Below are 21,238 nucleotides of genomic sequence, written 5' to 3' on the forward strand. Positions count from 1 at the left end.
TGAATTCTAAATTGATGAAAATGCCTTTGAAATCATCATTAACGTGTAGGGAACAGCAGTGCTGGGAAACATATTCTAAACATTATTCTCCCCCTTTCTATCCATAGTGGGAAGAGTGTTGTGGAGGCCCAGTGGGGAGGGAGCAAGTGTCCCTCGGCACCTCCAGCTCTAGCCCAGACCAGGCTGCGGTTTGTGTGGGGTTTGCCCACAGGTGCCCCCCACCCACCCAGCTCCAGCCACCCACGGGATGACCACAGACTGACGTCCCATCTGCTTTCCTTGAGGCCAAGGGACAGGGCTTTCAGTGAAAGGGGCGAGTGCAGTGGGTGGGGACAAGGGCACAGCCTGAGATGCAGGCCACAACGGGGGCTGCGAGGGGCCCGTCACAGGGCGGGAAGGCAGGTGAGGAATCAGAGCAAAGACCAAAGAGGAGCTGGCAAGAAACGTCACACAATGATGGGCAAGTCCCCAGTGTGGCATCCCAGAAGGGACCAGAACAACCTCTGGGCCTGGCCCCACAGCTAGCTCTGAGGACTCCGGCAGGGAGTAAGGGCTCAGGACCCACCCTGCACAGACAGGCGCTCCACGGCACTTCTCGGAGGAACAGAGGGCCCTGGAACAAAGGCCCTGGGTGCCCAATGTGGCCTGTCAGGGAGGCAGCGGCAGGGGCCATCCCCACACCAGCCAGACTCCTGCAGGCTGACTGCCAATGACAGCCTGGGCCTCTCCGCACTCCACCTCAGCTTCTTGTACACCACAGACCCAGCCAAAGCTTTTGGGGCACCCCGAGAGCTCCCCTCCCAGTCAGCATCATAACGGCTACATCCCACAATGCCAGGTCTCCCACACCACCACCAAGTCAATTCCTCAACAAACAATGACTGTGCCCCACCATGCCAGCCCTGCAGGGGGTACCGTGTTCCAGTATCAGAACAAAATCTAGGTGACCTCAGGTTTAGTGATGACTTTTTAGATACATTGCCAGGGACAGTCCAGGAGAGAAGTAACAGATGAGCTGGTCTGCACTACAGTTGAAAACTCCTGCCTGCCAAACACCGTGCTGAGGGGAGGGCACGGACCAGCCCCAGGCTGGAGGGAGGCAAGCAAAGCCCACCTCTGGTACAGAACTCGCATCCAAAATACTAAAAAAACCCGTTCAAGTGTCTGTCCGAACAGACACCTCGTGAAAGAAGACAGAGATGGTGACGGGCCCACGTGACAAGGTGTGCAGCATCACGGCCCTTAGAGGACAGCACACAGCCCACGGAGACACCACCCGCAGATCCCAACACTGGCCACCCGGGGCTGGGTGGGGTGCGCAGAGGGAGGAGCTCGCTGTCACCACCGCAGGGATGCAAACAGCACCACCCTGTTAGACTCTCCCGAAACTCAACGCACCGTTACCGTAAGATCCAGGAATCACACCCCTCGGTAATTTACCCCACCAGGGTGAAAATTTATGACCATCCTGCACACAGAAGTTCATAATGGCTTTATTTAAAATTGCCAAAACTGGAATCAAGATGCCCCTCAATAAGTGAAGAGATAAAGGGTGGCACATCCATTCAGCTGAGTAGTATTCAGCAATAAAGAAAAAGAGCCATCAAGATACAGACCGGCAGGGGGAAACGTAAACGCCCATTGCTGAGGGCAGGAAGCCATTCTGCACATGCTCAGTGTTCTCAGGGGCAGCGGGGGAGGGAATGGACAGGCAGAGCAGCGAGCTGGCTCTGTAGCAACAACCCTGTCAGGGTGGATACGTGACATTATGCATTTCCCAAAGTCACAACCATATAGACCCAAGAGCGAACCTTTTGGAGACAGAGTCTCACTTGGTCACCCTGGGTAGACAACCTCAAACTCCTGGGTTCAAGTGATCCTCATGCCGCAGGCTCGAGCCGGGACTACAGGTGCCCATTACAACGCTCAGCTAATTTTTCTATTTTTAATAGAGATGAAGTCTTGCTCTTGCTTAGGGCTGGTCTCAAACTCCTGAGCTCAAGGGATCCACCCTCCTAAAGTGCTGGGATTACAGGTGTGAGTCACCGCACTTGGCCACAGAGTGAACCTTACCTTAAACTATGAGATTTAGTTAATGATACTGTATCCCTACTGGTTCATCAGCTGTGACCAATATGCCACACCAATCAAAATTTTAGTAACAGGGGACACATACAGATCTATAGGAACGCCCTCCACTATCTACTCAATTTCTCTGCAAACCTAAAACTACTCTAACAAAGTAAAATCCATTAATATTTTTTACATCATAGGACCACACATTCGAGATGGGTGTGCTTTACTCTGTGTGTGCTATATTTCAAAAATAATAAAACATATCTTTCAGGTGAGGCCCAAGACAGACTCGGTGCTGACCAGGGTCACGTCGAGAGCCCCAAGGAACCCTGCCCGCCCAAGGAGGAGGAGGACCCCAGGCTGGGAAGGAAGCCTGGTCTGCCCAGGCAGAGATCCAGCCATGTAATAAATTGAAATGAACTTTTGTATTTTTTCTGACTCTAACTCAAGTATTCTAGACCTTGAATTTTAATCCAAAATGACAAGAAAATTTTATTTTGGAGTTTTATTTCTTTGAACTTCAACTTGCAAGGAAATTTAATTTGGGGACTTTAATTTCTCTCTGGGAAATTTATCACGGAAAGGGGTTTGGATTCAAGGCAGGAGCTCGTCTAAATGGTTGGCCCTTTGTCCTGATGCCCTCAACGCTATCGTTTCACCTCCCTGCGGACCCTCTGATGAGCTTCACTGGACAGAAAGGCAGGATAGAGCCTGGAATGGGAGGCAGAACAGGGCATAAGTTTTCACAAGGACTCACGCTCACTCTGGGGACAGAAGCCAAACGTCCCCCAAAGGCTCCCCAGGGTGGACGAAGGAAAGGTGCTTCTCTGAGAAGAAGGGACCCCAGGAAGGCAGCAGGCTGCCTCCTCCCCCAGGGACAAGGGCCACACCTCTGCTTGGCTATAAACTTAATAGTTAGGGCCAGTAAGTTGAGGAAACGTCGCAGAGTGCGTCCGGCCCCAGCCCTCTGCCTCCAGACCCAGGGCCTCTTCACCTCTCCCTGCCCAGGCACCAGCCTTTCAGGGCAAGAGAGGCTCACGCTCTTCTCAGATCTGCCCGCAGGAGAGGGTGCAAGAGTCCAAGACATGCTTCCCGGCACTCAGGGGCAAGAGCTCACTCTAGCGCACAAGCCTGCCACTGTCCCACCCACCTGTGCATCAAAGTCCACCGCTTCAGGGGTGGGAGCCCACAGGCATAGCTCCCTCTGGCACTAACTCCGTTCCCACAACCATGTCATTGTAAAGAAAGACACTATAAAGAAAAGGGATTTTGCTCTACACTACCCGACCCGCTCCACTGAATCCAACCTCAGGGAAGACACAGCCCCCTGTCGTACCTGCTGCCCTCACACCCAGCAGCTCAGCTCGTCCTGTCCAGACTTTGTCTTCTAAACACTGACACTCAGGTTACGTTTCCCTCCTTCCTCCCTTTTTGGATTTATGCTGTTCTTCCTCCCACAATGCTTTTTTGCTATTGGTAATGGGGATTTTGTTTTTGAGACAGTCTCACTCTTGTCATGCTGGGTACGGTGCTATGGCATAAGCCCAGCTCACAGAAACCTCAAACTCTTGGGCTCAAGCAATCCTCCTGCCTCGGCCTCCCGAGTAGCTGGGACTAGCAGTGCACACATCGCACCCAGCCAATTTCTCTATTTTTGGTAGAGACAAGCTCTCGCTCTCGCTCTGGTTGCCTTGAACTCCTGAGCCACCACACCCGGCCTTGTTGCCAAACTTCTTCAGTTGAACAATTAAAATGTTGTCTTAAGGGACACTTTCTTCTTGCCCCACATGGGCATTAAAAATTGTAAGTTTTCCTGAATTGCTAGTTTACTTGGATCTCCTAAGTTTTGATAGCCAAAATTATTTTGTCATTCAGTTTTTAAACAGTCATTTCCATTTTGATTTCTTCACTGACTCATGGAATACTCGGAAGAATATTTCACAATTCCAGAAAAACAGCAGTGTGGAGTGTTTCTGGGGAAGAAAGTGACTGATTTCTGACCTGGTGGCATTATGGCCAGAGGATTCCATAAAATTAGATTTGATGTGATGCTCTTGGCATAGGGTGATACCTGCCTGGTGAGCTTAAAATACACATATGAACACCTAGTTGAAAACAATGCATATCCTCTAAACTTGGTATACAACTGAGAGATCACCTTCTTCAATTTCATTTAGAAATAGCCTCATTAATTTGTTTCTGCTTGATCTATCAATTTGCAGAAATTGATCATCTCCCATGATTGTGGGTTTATCGATATCTCCTTATAAGTCCACCAAGTTTTCCTTTATATTTAGAGGCCATGGATGTTAGTTCACTGATTCAGAATCATTTGTTTTCCAAGCGAATTACTTTCGTGGTTGTTATTTAATGGCACTGATTTGTCTTTTGTCCCTTTGTCTCATACTAATGTGGAACTATTAACATTTTCATTTGGGGTCAGTATTTTAATATAAATTTCCTCCCCCCCCCCTTCACTTTCCACCTCAAGGGGCAGTGGGGGCTCAGACCGCAGCTCAGTCCCTCACGAGCTAAGATAAAAAAACTGACCATCAATAAAAATAAAAACATGTCAAGTATGTTTCTATACGGTGTAGTTTAAATCCATTAGTCTACAATGAGACGAGGAGAAAAGAGGTCACTGATCCCCAGCCATGAACTCAGGACACGAGGAAACCGTCAGTAATCTGGGAATCAGCAGAGCGAGGGGGTGAATCAGCATTTTCTGCCTTTCCTAGATGGGCTGAGCCTCAAGGCGGCTGACGAGGGGGGTTCTGGTTGTGGAGGCATCCGGCTGACAAAGGAAGGCGTCCTATCACCATTGTGCCACCTTGAATGAAACAGTAGATCCCTAAAGCAACGGCCGTCACTAAGAAGCCACCAGACCTTGTGGTGCAGCCAGCAGGTGGCATCACCTCGCAGCCACAGAAAAATTCTTGCCAAAACCAAAAAGACAGGCACCTGGCCACATAGCTAGGGCCAAATCCCAAATGCAGGAAAAGGGAAGCTGGAGAAACACTTTCAACAGTATCCAGCGTTCAAACCAAAGTCCAGACCACTGGACAGAAGCTCTGCAGGCCAACAAGGCTTCTTCAAACAAATTAAAAAGAAAACAGAGAGACTCGGGATGGGCAGCAGCTATAGAGAGGGACTCAGAGACCTAAAACTCCACTGCCCCATTACCACGTACAGGCCTTATTTTTGAACAAACTGTTAAAAAAAAATTTATGAAGTTACTGGAAAACTTTTAACATTGGCTAGATATTTGATGACATTAAGAATTATCAGTTTCTAGCTAGGCTAATATTACTCAGTTTATGTTTATCATTAAAGGATCCTTAGTTTTCTAGACATACAGAGAAAATGTCTACAGATGACCCTACAAAGGTCTAGGTTTCTGGGAGGAAACCAGGATTTGGACGGCATGCTTGGAGCTTCAGTTCCTCATACCAGTCTCTCAAATCCTGTGGATGTTTCCAACCTTTCAACAATAAAATTCATCATTCACGCACATGCTCAGCACAGGGTGTCCCCTGGCCATATGTGTGAGGACTCACCAGTGTCAAAGGAGCCATCTTTGTCGATGGGGACGAGGATATGGGACAGGGAGCCAGAGCCGGTGTCCCGAGGCTCGCCCAGCTTGACCAGCTGCAGCCGTGGTGTTGTCACGGGTGGGAAGCGATAGAACTGGAAGGTGAAATACACAGTCTTTGGCCATGCCGTTCCTCGGGGGTCCTGGGCCACTCTGAATCCAACAACAGCTCTGAATTAATCAAGTCCTCACAACAGGAACGTGGGGTTTCCAACATGCTCATGTGGGGGACAGTCCAGACCTTGCAGTCACCCCTGTGAACACCTTTGCTGTGGCTTAAGTAACATTAATACCTACGAACTGGGCTACACACTGTCCACATTTTAATTAAGGACCACAGAAGATGGCTCCACAGCATCGAGAATGGCTTTGGGTGGGCCCTAGCCAGAATAAAACAAAAGCAGATGGCACCCCTCAATCTAGTAAGGCCTGAGACAGAGAAATGCCAGGGCAGGACCACATGGAAAGATTCTCTTCAACCCAGAAAATGTGACAGCCAGACAAAGTAGCACAGACAGAATACTCGAGAATTTACCTGCTAAAGGCAAGAAACTGGAGCACTATTTCGTTGCTTTGCAGACAGTCTGATTCCTCCTTTTGAGGGTTAAAGGTCACGGGATCTGCAGGGCTCACGGCTTCCACAGGTTGCTTGCTGGCATCCAGAATCTCAGGGAAGCCAGAAGACTGCAGGAGCGCCATGGAGGCTCTTGAGAGCTGACTCCCCAAACTGGAAGAGAGAGGCCCCTGAGCCACCCCCGGGAGCAGGTGGCAGAGACGGCGGGGCCTGCCAGGGCACCTCTCTGTGGAAAGTCTGCTGTCGGGGGCCACATAGCCCTATACGCACAGCACGTGCCTGGGCGGCCCCTCCCAGCCCCACACCTCACCTCCGGGTCTGGGCGCCCACGACAATAGGGGCGTGCAGAGGTGTGAAAGGCAGCTCCTGTAACTGCTCAGCCACGGATGTTTCCAGGACCACAGAAGGCTGGCTCAGGTCGGCTTCCAGGTGAGACACCCCGCCCTCCAAGGGAAATTCCTGCCGCACAAAATGAGGGCCTCCAGGTGAGGCCAAGGGGGATCCTGGCCGGTTACAACCCGCAGTGCTCATGTCTAAGGGGACTCATCAATGAACTGCTTTAGCAGATAAGAATCCAGGAGGCTCCGTTACATTTTAAGTTCAGGTAAACAAAGGGTAACTTCAGCATAAGTAGGTTCCATGCAATATTTGGGACATATTTATGTCAAAACATGACTTATTTATCTGACATTCAGGCGTAGGGTGTCCTACACTTGGTGTGGCAACCTGGTTTGTGAGTCTCCAGGCAGTGAGGAAGGAATCACCAGCTTTATGAGCAGCTCAGAACCACGGGGGTATGGCTGATGTCTGAGATGGAAAATTACTATCAAAACGTATCTACAGAACAGAAAGACGAAATGCCTAACACTCAGAGATAAACGGTGGGACGGGCTCTGGGGAGTGTGTCTGGACACAGTGCAGTCACTCACTTCACTCCACCATCCAGTCCCCCCACGGCAGAACACGGATGTCTCAGGGAGACCTTGTCTGGGACTCAGGCCGCTCTCTCAGCCCTGATGCCCCAGCTTTCTGTTCTGGTTTAAAGGGATAGCACATGACTGAAGGTCACCCCTACACCACGTCTCAGGGACCAGTGATAAAAAGGCCGACCAGCTCTTCACAAACACGGGAGCCCCAGATGTGTTTTAGAATAAGGCGCGACAGATCCATGGTGCTGTGAGTGTTTTCGGTAGGTAGGGCCAGGCGTGGTGGCTCAGGCCTATAATCCCAGAACTTTGGGAGGCTGAGGCAGAAGGATCACTTGAGGAGTTCGAGACCAGGCTGGGCAACTTAGAGAGATCTTGTCTCTATAAAAACTCTAAAAATTAGCCAGGCATGGTGATACACGCCTGTAATCTCAGCTACTTGGGAGGTTGAGGTGGGAGGGTCACTTGCACTCAGGAGTTGGAGGTTACAGTGAGTTGTGACTGCACCACTGCACTCCAGCCAGGGCAACGCAGTGAGACTCTGACTCAAACTTCTTTTATTTTAAAAAAAAAATTTTTTTTTAATAAAAAAGAGTGAGTTTTTTTTAATAAAAAAAAGAAAAGAAACTATTTTGCTACGACATATTTCCAGTTAAGAATGCAGATGCAGTTTGCAGGGAAACGGCCAGCTTTTGAGACAAAACTCCACGTGAACTCCCCATGGTCAGCGGCTACACAGGCCTATTTTAGCCGTTAGCTCAACCTGCATCCAGGATGGGTCCCCGCTCAGCCTCCTTCAGCTGCTGCCGCAGGGCATGAGGCTGGGGGCTTGCCTTGGGCCCTCTTTACAGCTCTGCACAGCCTTTTAGGTACACAGGCCGCAAGGTGGCTGAACTGGGTTTTTTCAGGTAGACCAAAATCTCTGTAGCAAGAGAACCCACAGGCCATTGTCTTCCCTGGTCTCCAAGACAGATGGACAGCAACCACCTGAGGCCTCACAGTCAGTGGCTCCTTGCCCCACGCCACAGCCCACATCACAGGGAACCCACGGAAGGCACCACGGAGGGCAACACCTGACTTCCGCAGAAGTCAGGAGTTGCTGAGCCATTCCAGGAGGAAGGAGAGACAGGAGGCGGGCGGGCGGCGTGGAGTACTTACCACCTGGGCCATGGGGCGCGGAGAGCCTTCTGGCGACGGGGAGGCGGGTCTGGCTGGGCAGCTCTGAGCCGGAGACAGTGGGGAAGCGGCCAGCTGGGAAAGTGACAGCTGGAAGGGAAGAGCCCAGTGAGACGTCAGCCCAGGCAGACCCCCAGCACGCTGGCCACAGGGGAGGGACGCCCCGGTCAGCAGCCACTGTGGAACCAAGAACCACTTCTGAGTTTCCTTCAGTGTGGAGAGGTGATTCCGTGATCTCTCCCAGATCACATTATTTGAATAAAAATATTACCAGTAAGGAAGAGCAGGGAGGGGTACCCAGGTTTTAGGAGCCACATGTGGTGACGGCATGATGTGCCCAGAATTACCTATCAGGTCCTCCTCCCAAAACTGCAATCCAGCCATTACAGCTAACTTCAGTTTACATGATAGAGAAGAAAGAACAGAAATGGCACCATGAGAACCCAGCAGGCAAAGCCAGAGCTGGCCCGGTATTTTACTCAAAAAGAAAAAATAAAAAGTGGAAGGAAGTTGTGGGATTCTTAGTGATCAAACCCATTGTGAACAGATCGGATCTTGTTTGAACCTTTGAACAACAGTTCAAAGTATCCCAGTTACAAAGTATCTCTGGGAACAATGGGATTGAATGTGTTGGGAGAATCCAACATTAAGAAATGATTAGTTGGGCTGTGCCTGTAGCTCAGTGGGTAGGGGGCCAGCCCCATATACCCAGGGTGCCCCAGCCAAACTGCAACAAAAAAATAGCCAGGTGTTGTGACAGGTGCCCATAGGCCCAGCTACTCGGGAGGCTGAGACAAGAGAATCGCCTAAGCCCAGGAGTTGGAGGTTGCTGTGAGCTGTGACACCACGGCACTCTACTGAGGGCAACAAAGTCAGACTCTGTCTCTACAAAAAAAAAAAAAAAAAAAATTATTAGTTGAGTTTATGCAGAGAAATACTCTTACTTTTCTAAGATTACAGAATTAGTTAAGGGATGAAATATATCTGTAAATTAGTTACTTTAAAATATTTAACACAAATGCACTAAGAACACACATGGCAAAATGTTCCAATTTCCTGAATCTTTGGAATTTTTCTTAATAAAAATGTGGAAAGTCTAAAAAATAAAAAGCAAGCCCAAAGAAAAACAAGTATAAAGGCAGAAAGATCCTCGTCCATGGGGATGGGATGGCCTTTGGCTCCAGCCGCCTGTGTGCCCATCAAATCTACCACCCTGGGAGGCAGTGACCATGCTGGGGCCAGTACAGGGGATGGACACTGACTCCTCCACCCACCACTGTGTGACCTCAGGCAGGTAAGCTAACCTCTCTCTGCCTGTTTCCTCACCTGTAAAATAGGGATAATGACAGTACCTAATCACAGGACAATTGAGAGGACATGTGACGAGGGCTTGGGACCTGGTACACCGTGAGCCTTCTACAAGTGATACACACATTTGCTCAACCCCAACCCAGCTCCCACACATGACTTCAGTTTATACAGAACACAGAAGGATGTGTGTCCTTCCCGATGTGGAAGGTGGAGGCCCACACAGTCCTGGAGAGACATCAAACCTGGACTTGCTTCCCAATGCACTGGCCACTCGGGACAGTCACCTGCAGCAATGAGAGATGGCCCACAGGAAGCACTGGACAGAGAAGGACATGGTGCAGGAAGAGGTGCTGGGGGAGGTGGGGGTGCTGGAGTCACAGATGGGGGTACTGAGGGGCGAATGGGGGTGATGGAGTCAGAGATGTGGGTGCTGAGGGCTGAATGGGGTGCTGAAGTCAGAGATGGGAGTGCTGAGGGGTAGGTGGGTGTTAGAGTCACAGATGGGGGTGCTGAGGGGTGGGTGGGATGCTGCAGTCACAGATGGGAGTGCTGAGGGGTAGAGGGGTGTTAGAGTCACAGATGGGGGTGCTTAGGGGTGAATGGGGGTGCTGGAGTCATAGATGGGGGTTCTGAGGGGTGGAGGGGTATTAGAGTCACAGATGGGGGTTCTGAGGGGTGGGTGGGATGCTAGAGTCACAGATGGGGGTGCCAAGTGGTATATGGGAAAATAGGGTTACTTGCATCACAGATGGGGGTGCTGGAGTCACAGATTGGGGTTCTGAGAGGTGGATGGGGGAGCTAGAGTCACAGGGGCCCAGGCAGCATCTTCAGGGAGAAAAGATCTTGCCTCAGACCTACAAGGTGTCATGAACCCTCAGGGTAAAGTGGAAACTGGCAAGGATGCCAGCCTGGCCAGCAGGGAAACCTCTGGGTAAATGAACACTCACTCATGATCCAGTTTCCAAGCTGTGTGTTACACATTAAAGCTGCTTCCTGGAGACAGCCTTGGATACTGAATTATTGAACTTTTCTAGAAAGTCAATTTCCAGGTTGATGTTGGCAGACAGAGCCACCAGGAAGAACAAGCCCACTCTGACCTTGCTCATGATCACACAGCTAGAGCTAGATGGGGCCACAGGTGAGCAGCTCAGGATTCCAGACAGTGGCCAAGCAGAGCACGCCAGCCGCAGGCAAGCCAGGGTCTTTCTCAGGAAATTCTGACTCCACAGAGATTATTCACTATCTGACATGCAATTGTCAATGTGCTGTGTCTTTCAGCTGCGGCCCTCCCTCCACCAGCACCAGCAGCCGGCCCAGGGGCCCAGCTGTGCCGGGCAGCAGGTTGCTCTGGGTGCTGGTGGCTGCCAGGTGCCCTCTCCTGGCAGAATCTGAGAGAGCAAAGGGGTGAGGTGCACACCTTGGGATCTCTCAGGGAAAAGCAAAGGGTATTCAGTCCTGAAAGAGCCTCAACTCTCAGAAAAATTTGCCAGGGAGGTGTTGAAACACACCCTAGACAGCAACCTGAGGGCCGTCAGCCATGGCAGACAGCTGCCCCACAGCTGGCACTGAATCAGTGGGGCGGGGACAGGCTGTGCGGACGAGACAGGGAACTAACAGGCCCGGCCACACAGAAGCAAAGAGAGCAACTGTCCTTAAAGATGTAAATGGTACTTTCCTGCACCCAGAACTTTCGAGCACTGTACTTTAGAATTACCAAGTAGGCCCTGCTCGGCCTGGACTTACCCCTGGTCCCACAGGTGAGTCCTGAGTGACAGCGAGGGCCTGGGGTGCTGATGCTGGCGGGCCTGGGAGGAAACACAGGGGGGTTGGTGGGGTCCCACTGGCCTGTGCAGGGCCTGGGAACCCCAAACACCAGTGCGATCAGGCCTCGACAGGTCTCCCCACTTGGTGTCCAGCTGAGTTGTCGGTTGTTACCACCCAGAGTGTGACAGCGACCAGGGAGCAACCCCGCACTCTGCCACCTGTGCAACCCTTGGCGTGTGTGAGTGAGATAAGCATCAGCTTCTCCCAGTCACTGGGAGGGTGGGACCGGAGCCACACCTGCTGGGGAGGGCCTGCAGTGCTCCCTCCCCACTCTGCACCACCCACTGCTTCTGGGTCCTGCAGTCTCACTAACCCAGGGCTTAATGGGATGGAAGATTTTTCAGACACTTAGACGTTCTCTAAATGCTTTTCAGTCTCTTTACCAGCTTACACTCCTCTGCCCTGGAAGAGCTGAGATCTGATGTTTGCCTGGCCTAGCAGCTCCCTAGCTCAGGCTGGCTTGCTGTTTTGTTGAATAAGAAACTCTTCTGAGCAGAAGCTGCTGGCCAGGCCTGCAGCCCATGAATGCTGCTAACTCAGCCTGTCCCCCAAGTCCTGCCTATTCTAGGTGTAGGCGTGGCAGGACTGGGAGGTCCACCAGGAAGACATGAGGCCAGTCCTTCATGTGAGCCCCCTAGAACAAGGGGCTGAGAATAGCCTTTGACCCTTGATGACAACCAATTGAGCTGACCCCTCCCACAGGCACCACCCATACTGGCCAGCCCTGCAGCAGCAGCACAGTGGCCCAAAGAGGGAACAGCCGGCTTTGTGAGCTGCTTTCATGCTCCCCACAGGCCACATGGGCACCCTGAGGCCCAGCAACCCCTGAGCTCCCAGTTCCCCCAAACCTACCAGACATAACACTACCTGTACCTGAGGCACCAACAGTCTTCTGGTCATCACAGCTCTGCCACCTGCCCCCACACTCCACAACACACCCTCCAGTCAACAGCTGGGACTGCCCCAGCCAGGCCCACACCATGCTGACGGCCTCCTACACACAGCCAGAGGCCAGGGTGTGTTGGCACAGGGTATAAGCCCTGGGCACTCTCTGTGAGGTGACCTGCCTGGCTTCCCTGAGCCCATGGCCTCAACTGCAGCCCCATGTCCACACCCTGCTGGGCCCATTACAGTCCCTTCACAGCAACTGGACTCTGTCCAGGGTAGTCGACTCCACCCCCTGCTGGACTTACAGGGAAACCAGGACCTCCTGAGAAACTGGGGCTCCCCACACAGCCCTGCCTGCCTTCTGTCACCCTCCTGCGGCCAGCCACCAGGCTGCCCCATGTGCTTAGCCCCGGCGGCCCACCCTTGGCTCTCCCTCCCTCCACTGTGGCCTCTGCTGCCAAAGTCCTTCTATGGTCCACATCTGCCAGGATGTCAAGCAAATGAATCTTTGGGAATCCCAAGTCCCCACAGCACAGGGCACAGGGCAAGCACTCAATACCTATTGATCAAATGAGCAACCCAGACATCTCGGACATCTCCAACCGGACACCACACCCCCTAGATAGAGGATGTCCAACCACTTCCTATTCTAATTTAAATTGCAACAAAACAAAAATAACAACAACAAAAAAAGGCTGTCTACCAAGAAGGAACTAAATTCCCGAAGCACACCCCAACCCCCATGCTGCTGGACCCCCTCCCAGCTGCTCCCAGAATCCATTTGACCAGAAGCTGCAGATTCTTCCCAGCTGGCAGGGGAGGTCTGACTGAGGGCTGCAGGTGGGGCAGGAGGGGTTACAGGGAAGGCAGCAGGAACCGGGCAGAGGGATGAGCCAGCCAGCTGGCTGAGGACACAGTCCACAGTCCAGCCCCCACTGGGCAGTGCCCACTCACCCACCCAGTTCCTGTGGTTCCAGGAAATTCTGAAGCCCTCTTGTAGGAGGAGCTTGCAGGTCTAGAAGTGCACTCACACTGTCCTTCAGAGAGTCTGCAAATCATCCAGCAAGCTCTCTCCTGGGAAAAACAATCTCACTACAAGCAAAATGCAGCTGAGGATTCTGCCATCCTCAGGCCAGCGCAGGGGCTCGCACCTGTAATCCCGGCACTCTGAGAGGCCGAGGAGGGAGGATTGCCTGACATCAAGAGTTCGAGACCAGCAAGACTGAGACCAGACCTCACCTCTACAAACAGTAGAAAACTTAGCCAGGTGTGGTGGCAGGCACCTGTCATCACAGGCTGCCCAGAGGCTGAGGCAGGAAGACCATTACTTGAGCCTAGGAGTTTGAGGCTGCAGTGAGCTACGATAACCTACTTTGAGACCATTTCAAAAAAAAAAAAAAAAAATAGGAAACGGTGTGCCTCCCCCAGGTTTCTTGAACACCCCCTGCAGCAGCCCCTGCCCACCCTCCTCAAAAGCCGCCTAATGGATGGAACAGGAAGGCAGAGGTAGAATTTTACTTTGTTCCACCCCAGATGGGGACTCTGAAAACCACACAGGCACATTTTGGTAATAAGGAAAAATTGCGGGAAATGGCTCCATTACTGTCAGCTAAGAGGAAGCCGGCACCGGAGCAGGCCCTTCCCCGCCCTCCGGCCGTGGGACCTGAAGGAGCAGTCAGACCGTCAGAGCACTGGAGACTTTTCACACGCACTCTACTCTCCCTGAAGTCTCAAACTTGGGTATCACGTGGTTATGTCTTATCAGGTAGTTCTTTATATCACGGCTTATTATGGAATTTTACCTTCCACAAAAGTAAAGCACCTAAAATAGTCTTTGGCAGCTGTTTAGACGACGCCCGCTGGCGAGCCCAGGACTGAGCACACGGAGAGAAAACGCACCCAAACCACAGAATGCGTCGTTCCTGATCTTGTCGTTTGAAGGTCCAATGCGGGACTCAGTGGTCGGGATGCTTCTCCAACTTCGCTGGCCGCGTCCCCCCACAGTGCCCACGGAGCCTCCAGGAGCCTCCTACAGTGTCTGATGGGGAAGCCTGACTCCTGCGAGGAGCACACCCTGGCTGAGAAGTCGCAGCACCAGCAAAGCTGAACCACGGGGCAGCACACACCCGAGCACAAGGCCACCGTGAGAACTCGGCAGCACGGGAGGGGACGCAGGCGCCAGGCCATCTGAGGCAGCACTGCTGAAAACAGCACAACTTCCCAGGTGCTCCTGGGAATGCAAACTCTTAAATAAAGCCTGGCCTGTCCTAGGGGGGGCACGAAGCAACTGGAGGGAGGAGGTCACTGATGTGTGCTGACCGGGAAGGCGGCCGAGTTAGGGAGGGAAAACGGCAAGCTCACGACCCACGTGCAGGGTGTGATCCCCTCTGTTGCACAGGCTATCAAATCAGAACGGAGTCACTGACATGACACCCTGACAAGAGGGAGCCAGGAGGCCACAAAGGAGGGGCCCCCACACACCTGTGCCTATGAGGGAACCACACAGGGGACTCCTCAGAACTGCAGGCTTCCAGATAAGCGCCCTGCACCAGCACACGTGCCTAACAGTGGCCAGCGCCACCGAACCAAGGCTGGCTTCCACAACAAACTGCTGTAACCAGTGGCCTGTTTCAGAGCAGGTCATGTGGAATTCTGCTTTGTCTTTAGAAAAAAAAAAATTTTTTTTTTGAGAGAGTCTTACAATGTCATCCTTGGTTGAGTACTGTGGGGTCACAGCTCACAGCAACCTCAGACTCATGGCCTTAAATAATTATCTTGCCTCAGCCTCCCAAGTACCTGGGACTACAGGCACCCACCACAACACCCGGCTATTTTGCTGCTGTTATTGTGGTTGTCGTTTTTTGGCAGGCCCTGGCCAGGTTTGAACCTGCCAGCCCCAGCGTAGGTGGCTGGTGCCCTAACCACTGCCCTTGCCTTTAGAGATTTCCCCTCCACCCCAACCACCTTGGACGAGCTGACGTCATACAGCACACGTAGCCCTGACGGCAATCCCTGCTATTCCCAAATGAACTCTTTGCTTTGGCCAGTCTGTTTCTGTGGCTTATTTTAGGTTGACAATGTTAAAGAGAAAGGAAATAAAAAGAGAGGGAGAGGAGGAAGGAGGGAGCTGGGGAGGGGACGCTGGTCAATTCCCTGAAGCCCATGGAACAGTATAAAACATGAAGACACTGCTAACTGAACCTTTTATAGATGTTAGTCTCCCTAAGCATGTACTCATACCTTCCTGCCTAATTTAAAATAATTTTTAGTTCAATGGTCATACAAGGTAAGATGCCTCTGGTTGAACTAGTAACATCAGTCAGCACAGAACTGAAAAACAAGTTGTCCAGCAAGCGGCCGTCCAGCTGTCACCTCCAGCTGCTTCTCCCCAAACAGGAGCCCCCTGCTCATGGGGGGGCTCTCCCCACAGGCAGGAGGCTGGGCTCCTTTGCCGGGAGGTAGAATCCACCTCTGGCCAAGCCACCAGCAAACCTAATTTCAGGCAAATAACCCAGACATTAAAAAAGAAAAGCCCAGAAACTCAGAGGCAAGCTTTTCCATGGCCACTGTGAGCAGCTCGGGGGTCGGCAGGGCCCTGGGTGTTGCCAGCACACCCTCAGCAGCACGGTCCAGACTCGGGGCAGAGAAAAATCTGTGCCAGCGGTTCCCCGACACCAGAAACGTTCCTCGCTGACTGCCCAAGACAAGGAGCAACTGGGGTTTCCCATGCAGCAGGCTCCATGGTGTGTGCAGACATGTGCAGACTCCCACTCCACACGCCGAGGCCGTCACCCATGCAACAAGCTCCATGCCGCGTGCAGACATGTGCAGACTCCCTCTCCCCAACGCCACTACTCCCACTCCACACACCGAGGCCGTCGTCCATGCAGCAGGCTCCATGCCGCGTGCAGACATGTACAGACTCCCTCTCCCCAACGCCACTACTCCCAGGCCAGCTCCACACGCTGAGGCTGTCAGCAGGTCTTGCTGCCTCCTCTGCCCTGTCAGCCCCACAGCCCTCCACCTGAGCACAGTGCGGGCCTCAGCAGCAAGCTGGCCTGCACCCTGACCCCAAGCCTGACAGGCACAGGTCCCACCTGGTCCTGACCTGCAGGAGCACAGACGCAGAGAGGGGGCACGCTCCGCTCCTCCTCCAGCACCCTCAGTCAGGCCAAGGGCAAAAGCCAGGCAGACAGTGGGACAACAGTGCTCCCATGTGGTCACCGGGCGAGAACTCCCTGGAACCTGCCCAAGCCTCCTTTCTCCACCCCCAGGGAGACCACCATGCACACAGGGTAGAGAATGGAGGCAAATGTTGTAACTCAGAAAAAAATACATATATATATATATATGTATATATATGTATTTATATATGTGTATATATATACATATATATATATAATAACTCATAATGGTGACAACATCAAAACACAGCAGAGAGGAGGAAGGAGCCCTCCACCAAGGGACGAGGCCACCGGGCTTCATCTCAGCCACACGCCAGGTGGGGACAGGGATGGGACTGGGACATGAGGCTGTGACCCGGCCAGCCCCCCTTTCACTTCCGGGTCACTTCCCCCATCAGGTTGAAAGTACTGTCAATGCAAGGGAGGCCTCGGGGTACAGGGTGGTAGCATCTGTCTCCTGACCCAGTGCTCGCTGAGTGGCCACTTGTCCCCCTCCCCGTGTACTTTTCAGTATGTGTGTTACGCTGCCATAAAAAGTAAAACTAGGAAGGAGAAAGGAAGGACAGTGTTTTACCACCTTTACCTTCTGTGCCCATGGGCTCATTTATCTGACAAATACCTTGTCAGACACCCGCACTGTGCCACAGAAAGGTACAAGGGTAAGTAAACAGCTGCACGGAAGAGGGTCAGCCAGACCTCCTCCCGCATTGGAGACAGCAGAGGCCCCTCAACACACTAGAAGCCGACAGTGTCCTTTCTAGAAAGGCAGAGGGGTCCCCGAGCAACCTCCTTTGCCGCCCATCACCCCAGCAGGAGACAGCCATGCACAGGGGGCAGCGCAGAGCCCCCAGCCCAGCCCAGAGTGCCAGCTGCCATCCTGGGCCTACACTGCCACGCCCAGGGAAGGGGAGTCGGTGGGCAGCTCACCGAGGAAAGCGCTCAGCTCTCAGATACAACGGCTTCCCTGGGGCAGAAGGCAGGGAAGGGCCAGGCCTGGGCCTCAGAGGTGGAATGTGGCCATCCTGCAGAGAGGGCTAAACAGCTGGTCCTGAAAGGGGTGGGGGGAGGGCCCTCACCTTTACAGATGCAGGGACTGAGGTTTCAGGGAGGACTGCAGGAAGGAGCTGCAGGAAGGGACACCTGAGTAATGGTGGGTGTGGGCCTCAGTACTGCATGAATTCCAACCTCGGCAGCCGAGGAGCGGGGCTGCCCTGTCGTGGCCAGACAGGCCCACGCAGCAGGGCAGGTCCAGACCGGGCACAGCCTTCCAGGGGTCACCCCTTTGTCCAAGCCTTACCCAGACCCACCCTCTGGTCAGCAGCCACAGGCACCTTCACGGCCTGCACGCTCACCTGTGCTCATCTCCTCCCCTGCCACAGCCCTTAAGGAATCACCCTGGTGCGTGGCAAGGAGAGAATGTTCCAGACATTCAGCTCAGCAGGCACCATCACTGCAAGAATCAAACTCCACGCTTACATGTTTGCAATGACCTCTTCTACAAGGCAAACAAACCAAAATTCTGACACCACTGGAACATTCAAAACCAAAATACGGGTCAGGGAAACTCCAAGGCACATTCGGTGAGGCGTGGGCGCCCCCTGGTTGCTGACGCACGCTCCTGCAGGGCAGGTGCGGAACGGACCTCCCTCCACTCCCTTGCAACTTCAGAAAAATAGAAAGGATTATTCATGACAGAGAGCCCAAGAACCTCACTTAAAGTGACAGCCACATATCATTAAGATTTCCAAAGGAACCATATACGTGGTAAAATACTGAAGTATGAAAAGTTTCCATCATAACTTAAACACTAGTGGATATTTAAGTCTCTTATATCGGGTCTTGGGAGGCAATGTCTTCAAATGCTTGAAACCTGGGCTGAAAGCAATCATATTAAAGTGACATGAATGCAGCCATAAATCCAAATTAAATAAGCCAAATGAAATCAGGTTCCAGGCATGTAGATTTTCTGGTCCCCAAACAGTAACTGAAAAATAGATTATGCGGCTATAGCACATTTGCACAACCATTCAATTCCTGATCCTTCCAGGAACCAGAACAGACCCCTCTGGGCCGAGGGTATAACAGTAAATCTTTTGGTAAAGAACTAAGAAGTACGTGCACCCACTAGCTCTGCCTCTCCAGAAGTCACACTGCTGCTGGTGTGTCCTACACACAGGAAGAGGTCCTAGAACACCCCAGCCGTTATGCAGAAAGACGCCTGTTGCAGTGGGTCACAGGAAAAATTACCAGTCCCCAAACAAGCTGCCTCTGCAGGATCCCTTCTTGGGGAGCCCTTCCCTGAATGCAGCGGCATTCACTCAAGTAGCTCTTCCCAGGCCCAGCATGCTGCCCAGAGGTCAGGATGGCTCATGGAGGACAGGCTGCTTCTCACTCATCTGTGTCCCTTTCACACAGTTGGAAGCGTGACAGGGACCTCCATGTCTACTCATTCACAATGCAGGGAAGTGGTCAAAGCTGGAACTCAATCCCACAGTCAGAGCAGCAGAATACCAGGGAAAGATCAGGACTCAGGACCGGGGACCAGGCCCCTTAATCCACGGGGCAACCAACATCTGCCAGTTTCACCCACCCTGAAACCATACTCTCTTTGTTGTTGTTGCTGTTGCAGTTTGGCCGGGACCACATTTGAACCCACCACCCTCGGTATGTGGGGCCAGCGCTCTACCCACTGAACCACAGGCGCCGCCCCATACTCTCTTTTGATGGTTTTCCTTTGGGGAATCATCCTCCCAGCCCTCGCCCACACAGTCAGAAAGAGGCCCACCCTCACCCCATCAGCCATTTGGGGTGAAAGTGAGTGACACAGCAGACCAAGGGGGTCCCAGCTCAGGCCTCCTGGAGCGACTGAGTGAGGCAAGTGCTTCCTGTTGGGATTCCTGAGCCCAAGGATGACCCCAGAGCTCCAGGGTCACAACAGGGAGAGAGGCTACCTGGAAGGAAGGAGAGCTTTAAAGGGGAGGGCACGGGGCAGACAGGCAGACGGAGTCCTCAGGACATCACCTAAGAACCACATACACGGAGGGTGGTGGGGTCAAACTCAACCCGGGACAGCTAAACAACAATGGCAACTGCAACAAAAAATAGCCGGGCATTGTGGCAGGCACCTGTAGTCCCAGCTACTTGGGAGGCTGAAGCAAGAGAATCGCTTAAGTCCAAGAGTTTGAAGTTACTGTGAGCTGTGACACAACAGCACTCTACCCAGGGTGACATAGTGAGGCTAGTCTCAAAAAAAAAAGGCTCTGAGGCAGGGGACTGGCCATAGCAGAAAGTGCCCAGCCAACCACACACCAAACGGACAGCCAGCAATGGCTCTTCACCACCTCTGCCCAGGTGGGCTTGGCACCACACACAAGGCCAGGGCTCTCCAGTGCTGCTGGTCACCCTTGCTGCCTGCAGCCAGTTATGACTCCCTTTGTCAAAGCCACACACTGAGGTCACAGACTCACAAACTCAGACTGTACTTCACGGCAAGAAGACAGTCAGCTCTGTCGCCAGTGCAGAACAGAGCCACCATCCACCACTTTCAGCACATCTTGAATTCTTGGGCCCCAGGTTTACAAGGCACCATATGACACATCCTTTCAGGCGTCAGTGACAGAACAAGCCACAGGTGCTCAGCAGGGAGCTGGGAGTAACTGCGCCCAGCCCTGAAGCACAGGTGGCCCTGTCCTGTTCACCCTCTACTAGGCACAGACCCCCGCTAACCAACCCAGGGGAGGTGAACTGCGCAGTTCCTCATAAATAGGAGGATTATCGTCCTGGACCAAGCACTTTCATGGGGAACGGACAGAAGTGATGCCGTGTGCGTGGAGATCAGCTCTCTGGAAACACTTACTTGAAGGAGACCTGGGTGGTTTCCTGGCTGGCTGTCGCTGGGCGGTGGGGCTGCTGACGTGCTCTGTGGGTGAGTCCAGGTGCTCCTCTGAGCCCAGCGAGAACTGGAAGTGGACTGTTCCCGACTCCACCTGCTTCACCTGCAACAGACCACAACAGGAGCCATGACGGCCTCTCCCTCAGAGTGATTCAAGCAGGAACGATCCCTCAGCCTTAAAACAAGGTCTCAGTGGAACAAAGATGTCTGAAGCCACCTGTTCTTAGATTAGAATCAAGCAGTTTTCAGAGCAGAAAACAACTGGCTGTGGCACCAAAACCCCAGGAGACCATCTCATCGAGAGCTCCACCCCGGTGAAGGTCACAGCAGCTCTCACGTTGTGTGGGTTGTGTTTTCTGGTCAACTTACGCAAAGCTGGCTTTCTGTACATTTGGACACCTATTTAGATCCACATGCCACCGGTAATCAGGAAACAGACCCACTCCGCTCCCCACAACACTCCCCTGCTCTGCCCTCAGCTCTTAAAGAAAATCACTCCCAAGTCACAGAATCCCAACACTCCCCACCACAGGACTAGACATTTGTTCATCCCCTATCTTTCTACGTGGAACCAGCACCTGGGGCCCCTGTGGTGTCCCAGCACCGCAGTCTGGCCTTCGTGTGAACGCCACGTAGGGGGAATCATGTGCTATGCCGCTTGGAGACTGGCGTCTCCCACTCAGCACACACGGTGAGACTCATCCAGGCTGCGGCAGGCACGGCTACGCTTCCTCCTCCTGTGACTGAGCAGCACAACCCCACACGGTGCCCCGGCTCCGTCATCCTCTCACCTTT

At 52.8% G+C, this 21,238-nt stretch overlaps 1 protein-coding gene across 1 annotated transcript in view; it reads right to left on the reverse strand.

Moving 5' to 3' along the window:
* Positions 1 to 21,238, reverse strand: part of NPHP4 (nephrocystin 4) — an 86,428-nt gene that overhangs the window by 19,874 nt on the left and 45,316 nt on the right. Inside the window, exons 10-15 of the mRNA XM_012807295.2 lie at positions 20,408 to 20,546; positions 11,399 to 11,460; positions 8,327 to 8,434; positions 6,553 to 6,701; positions 6,204 to 6,395; positions 5,634 to 5,821 (exon numbers count right to left, since the gene is read on the reverse strand). Coding sequence (XP_012662749.2) covers positions 5,634 to 5,821; positions 6,204 to 6,395; positions 6,553 to 6,701; positions 8,327 to 8,434; positions 11,399 to 11,460; positions 20,408 to 20,546 — 838 coding nt within the window. The remainder of the gene's footprint in view (positions 1 to 5,633; positions 5,822 to 6,203; positions 6,396 to 6,552; positions 6,702 to 8,326; positions 8,435 to 11,398; positions 11,461 to 20,407; positions 20,547 to 21,238) is intronic.

The sequence above is a fragment of the Otolemur garnettii genome, unplaced genomic scaffold (assembly GCF_000181295.1).
Source record: "Otolemur garnettii isolate 467f Iridium unplaced genomic scaffold, OtoGar3 scaffold00067, whole genome shotgun sequence".
NCBI lineage: Eukaryota > Metazoa > Chordata > Mammalia > Primates > Galagidae > Otolemur > Otolemur garnettii.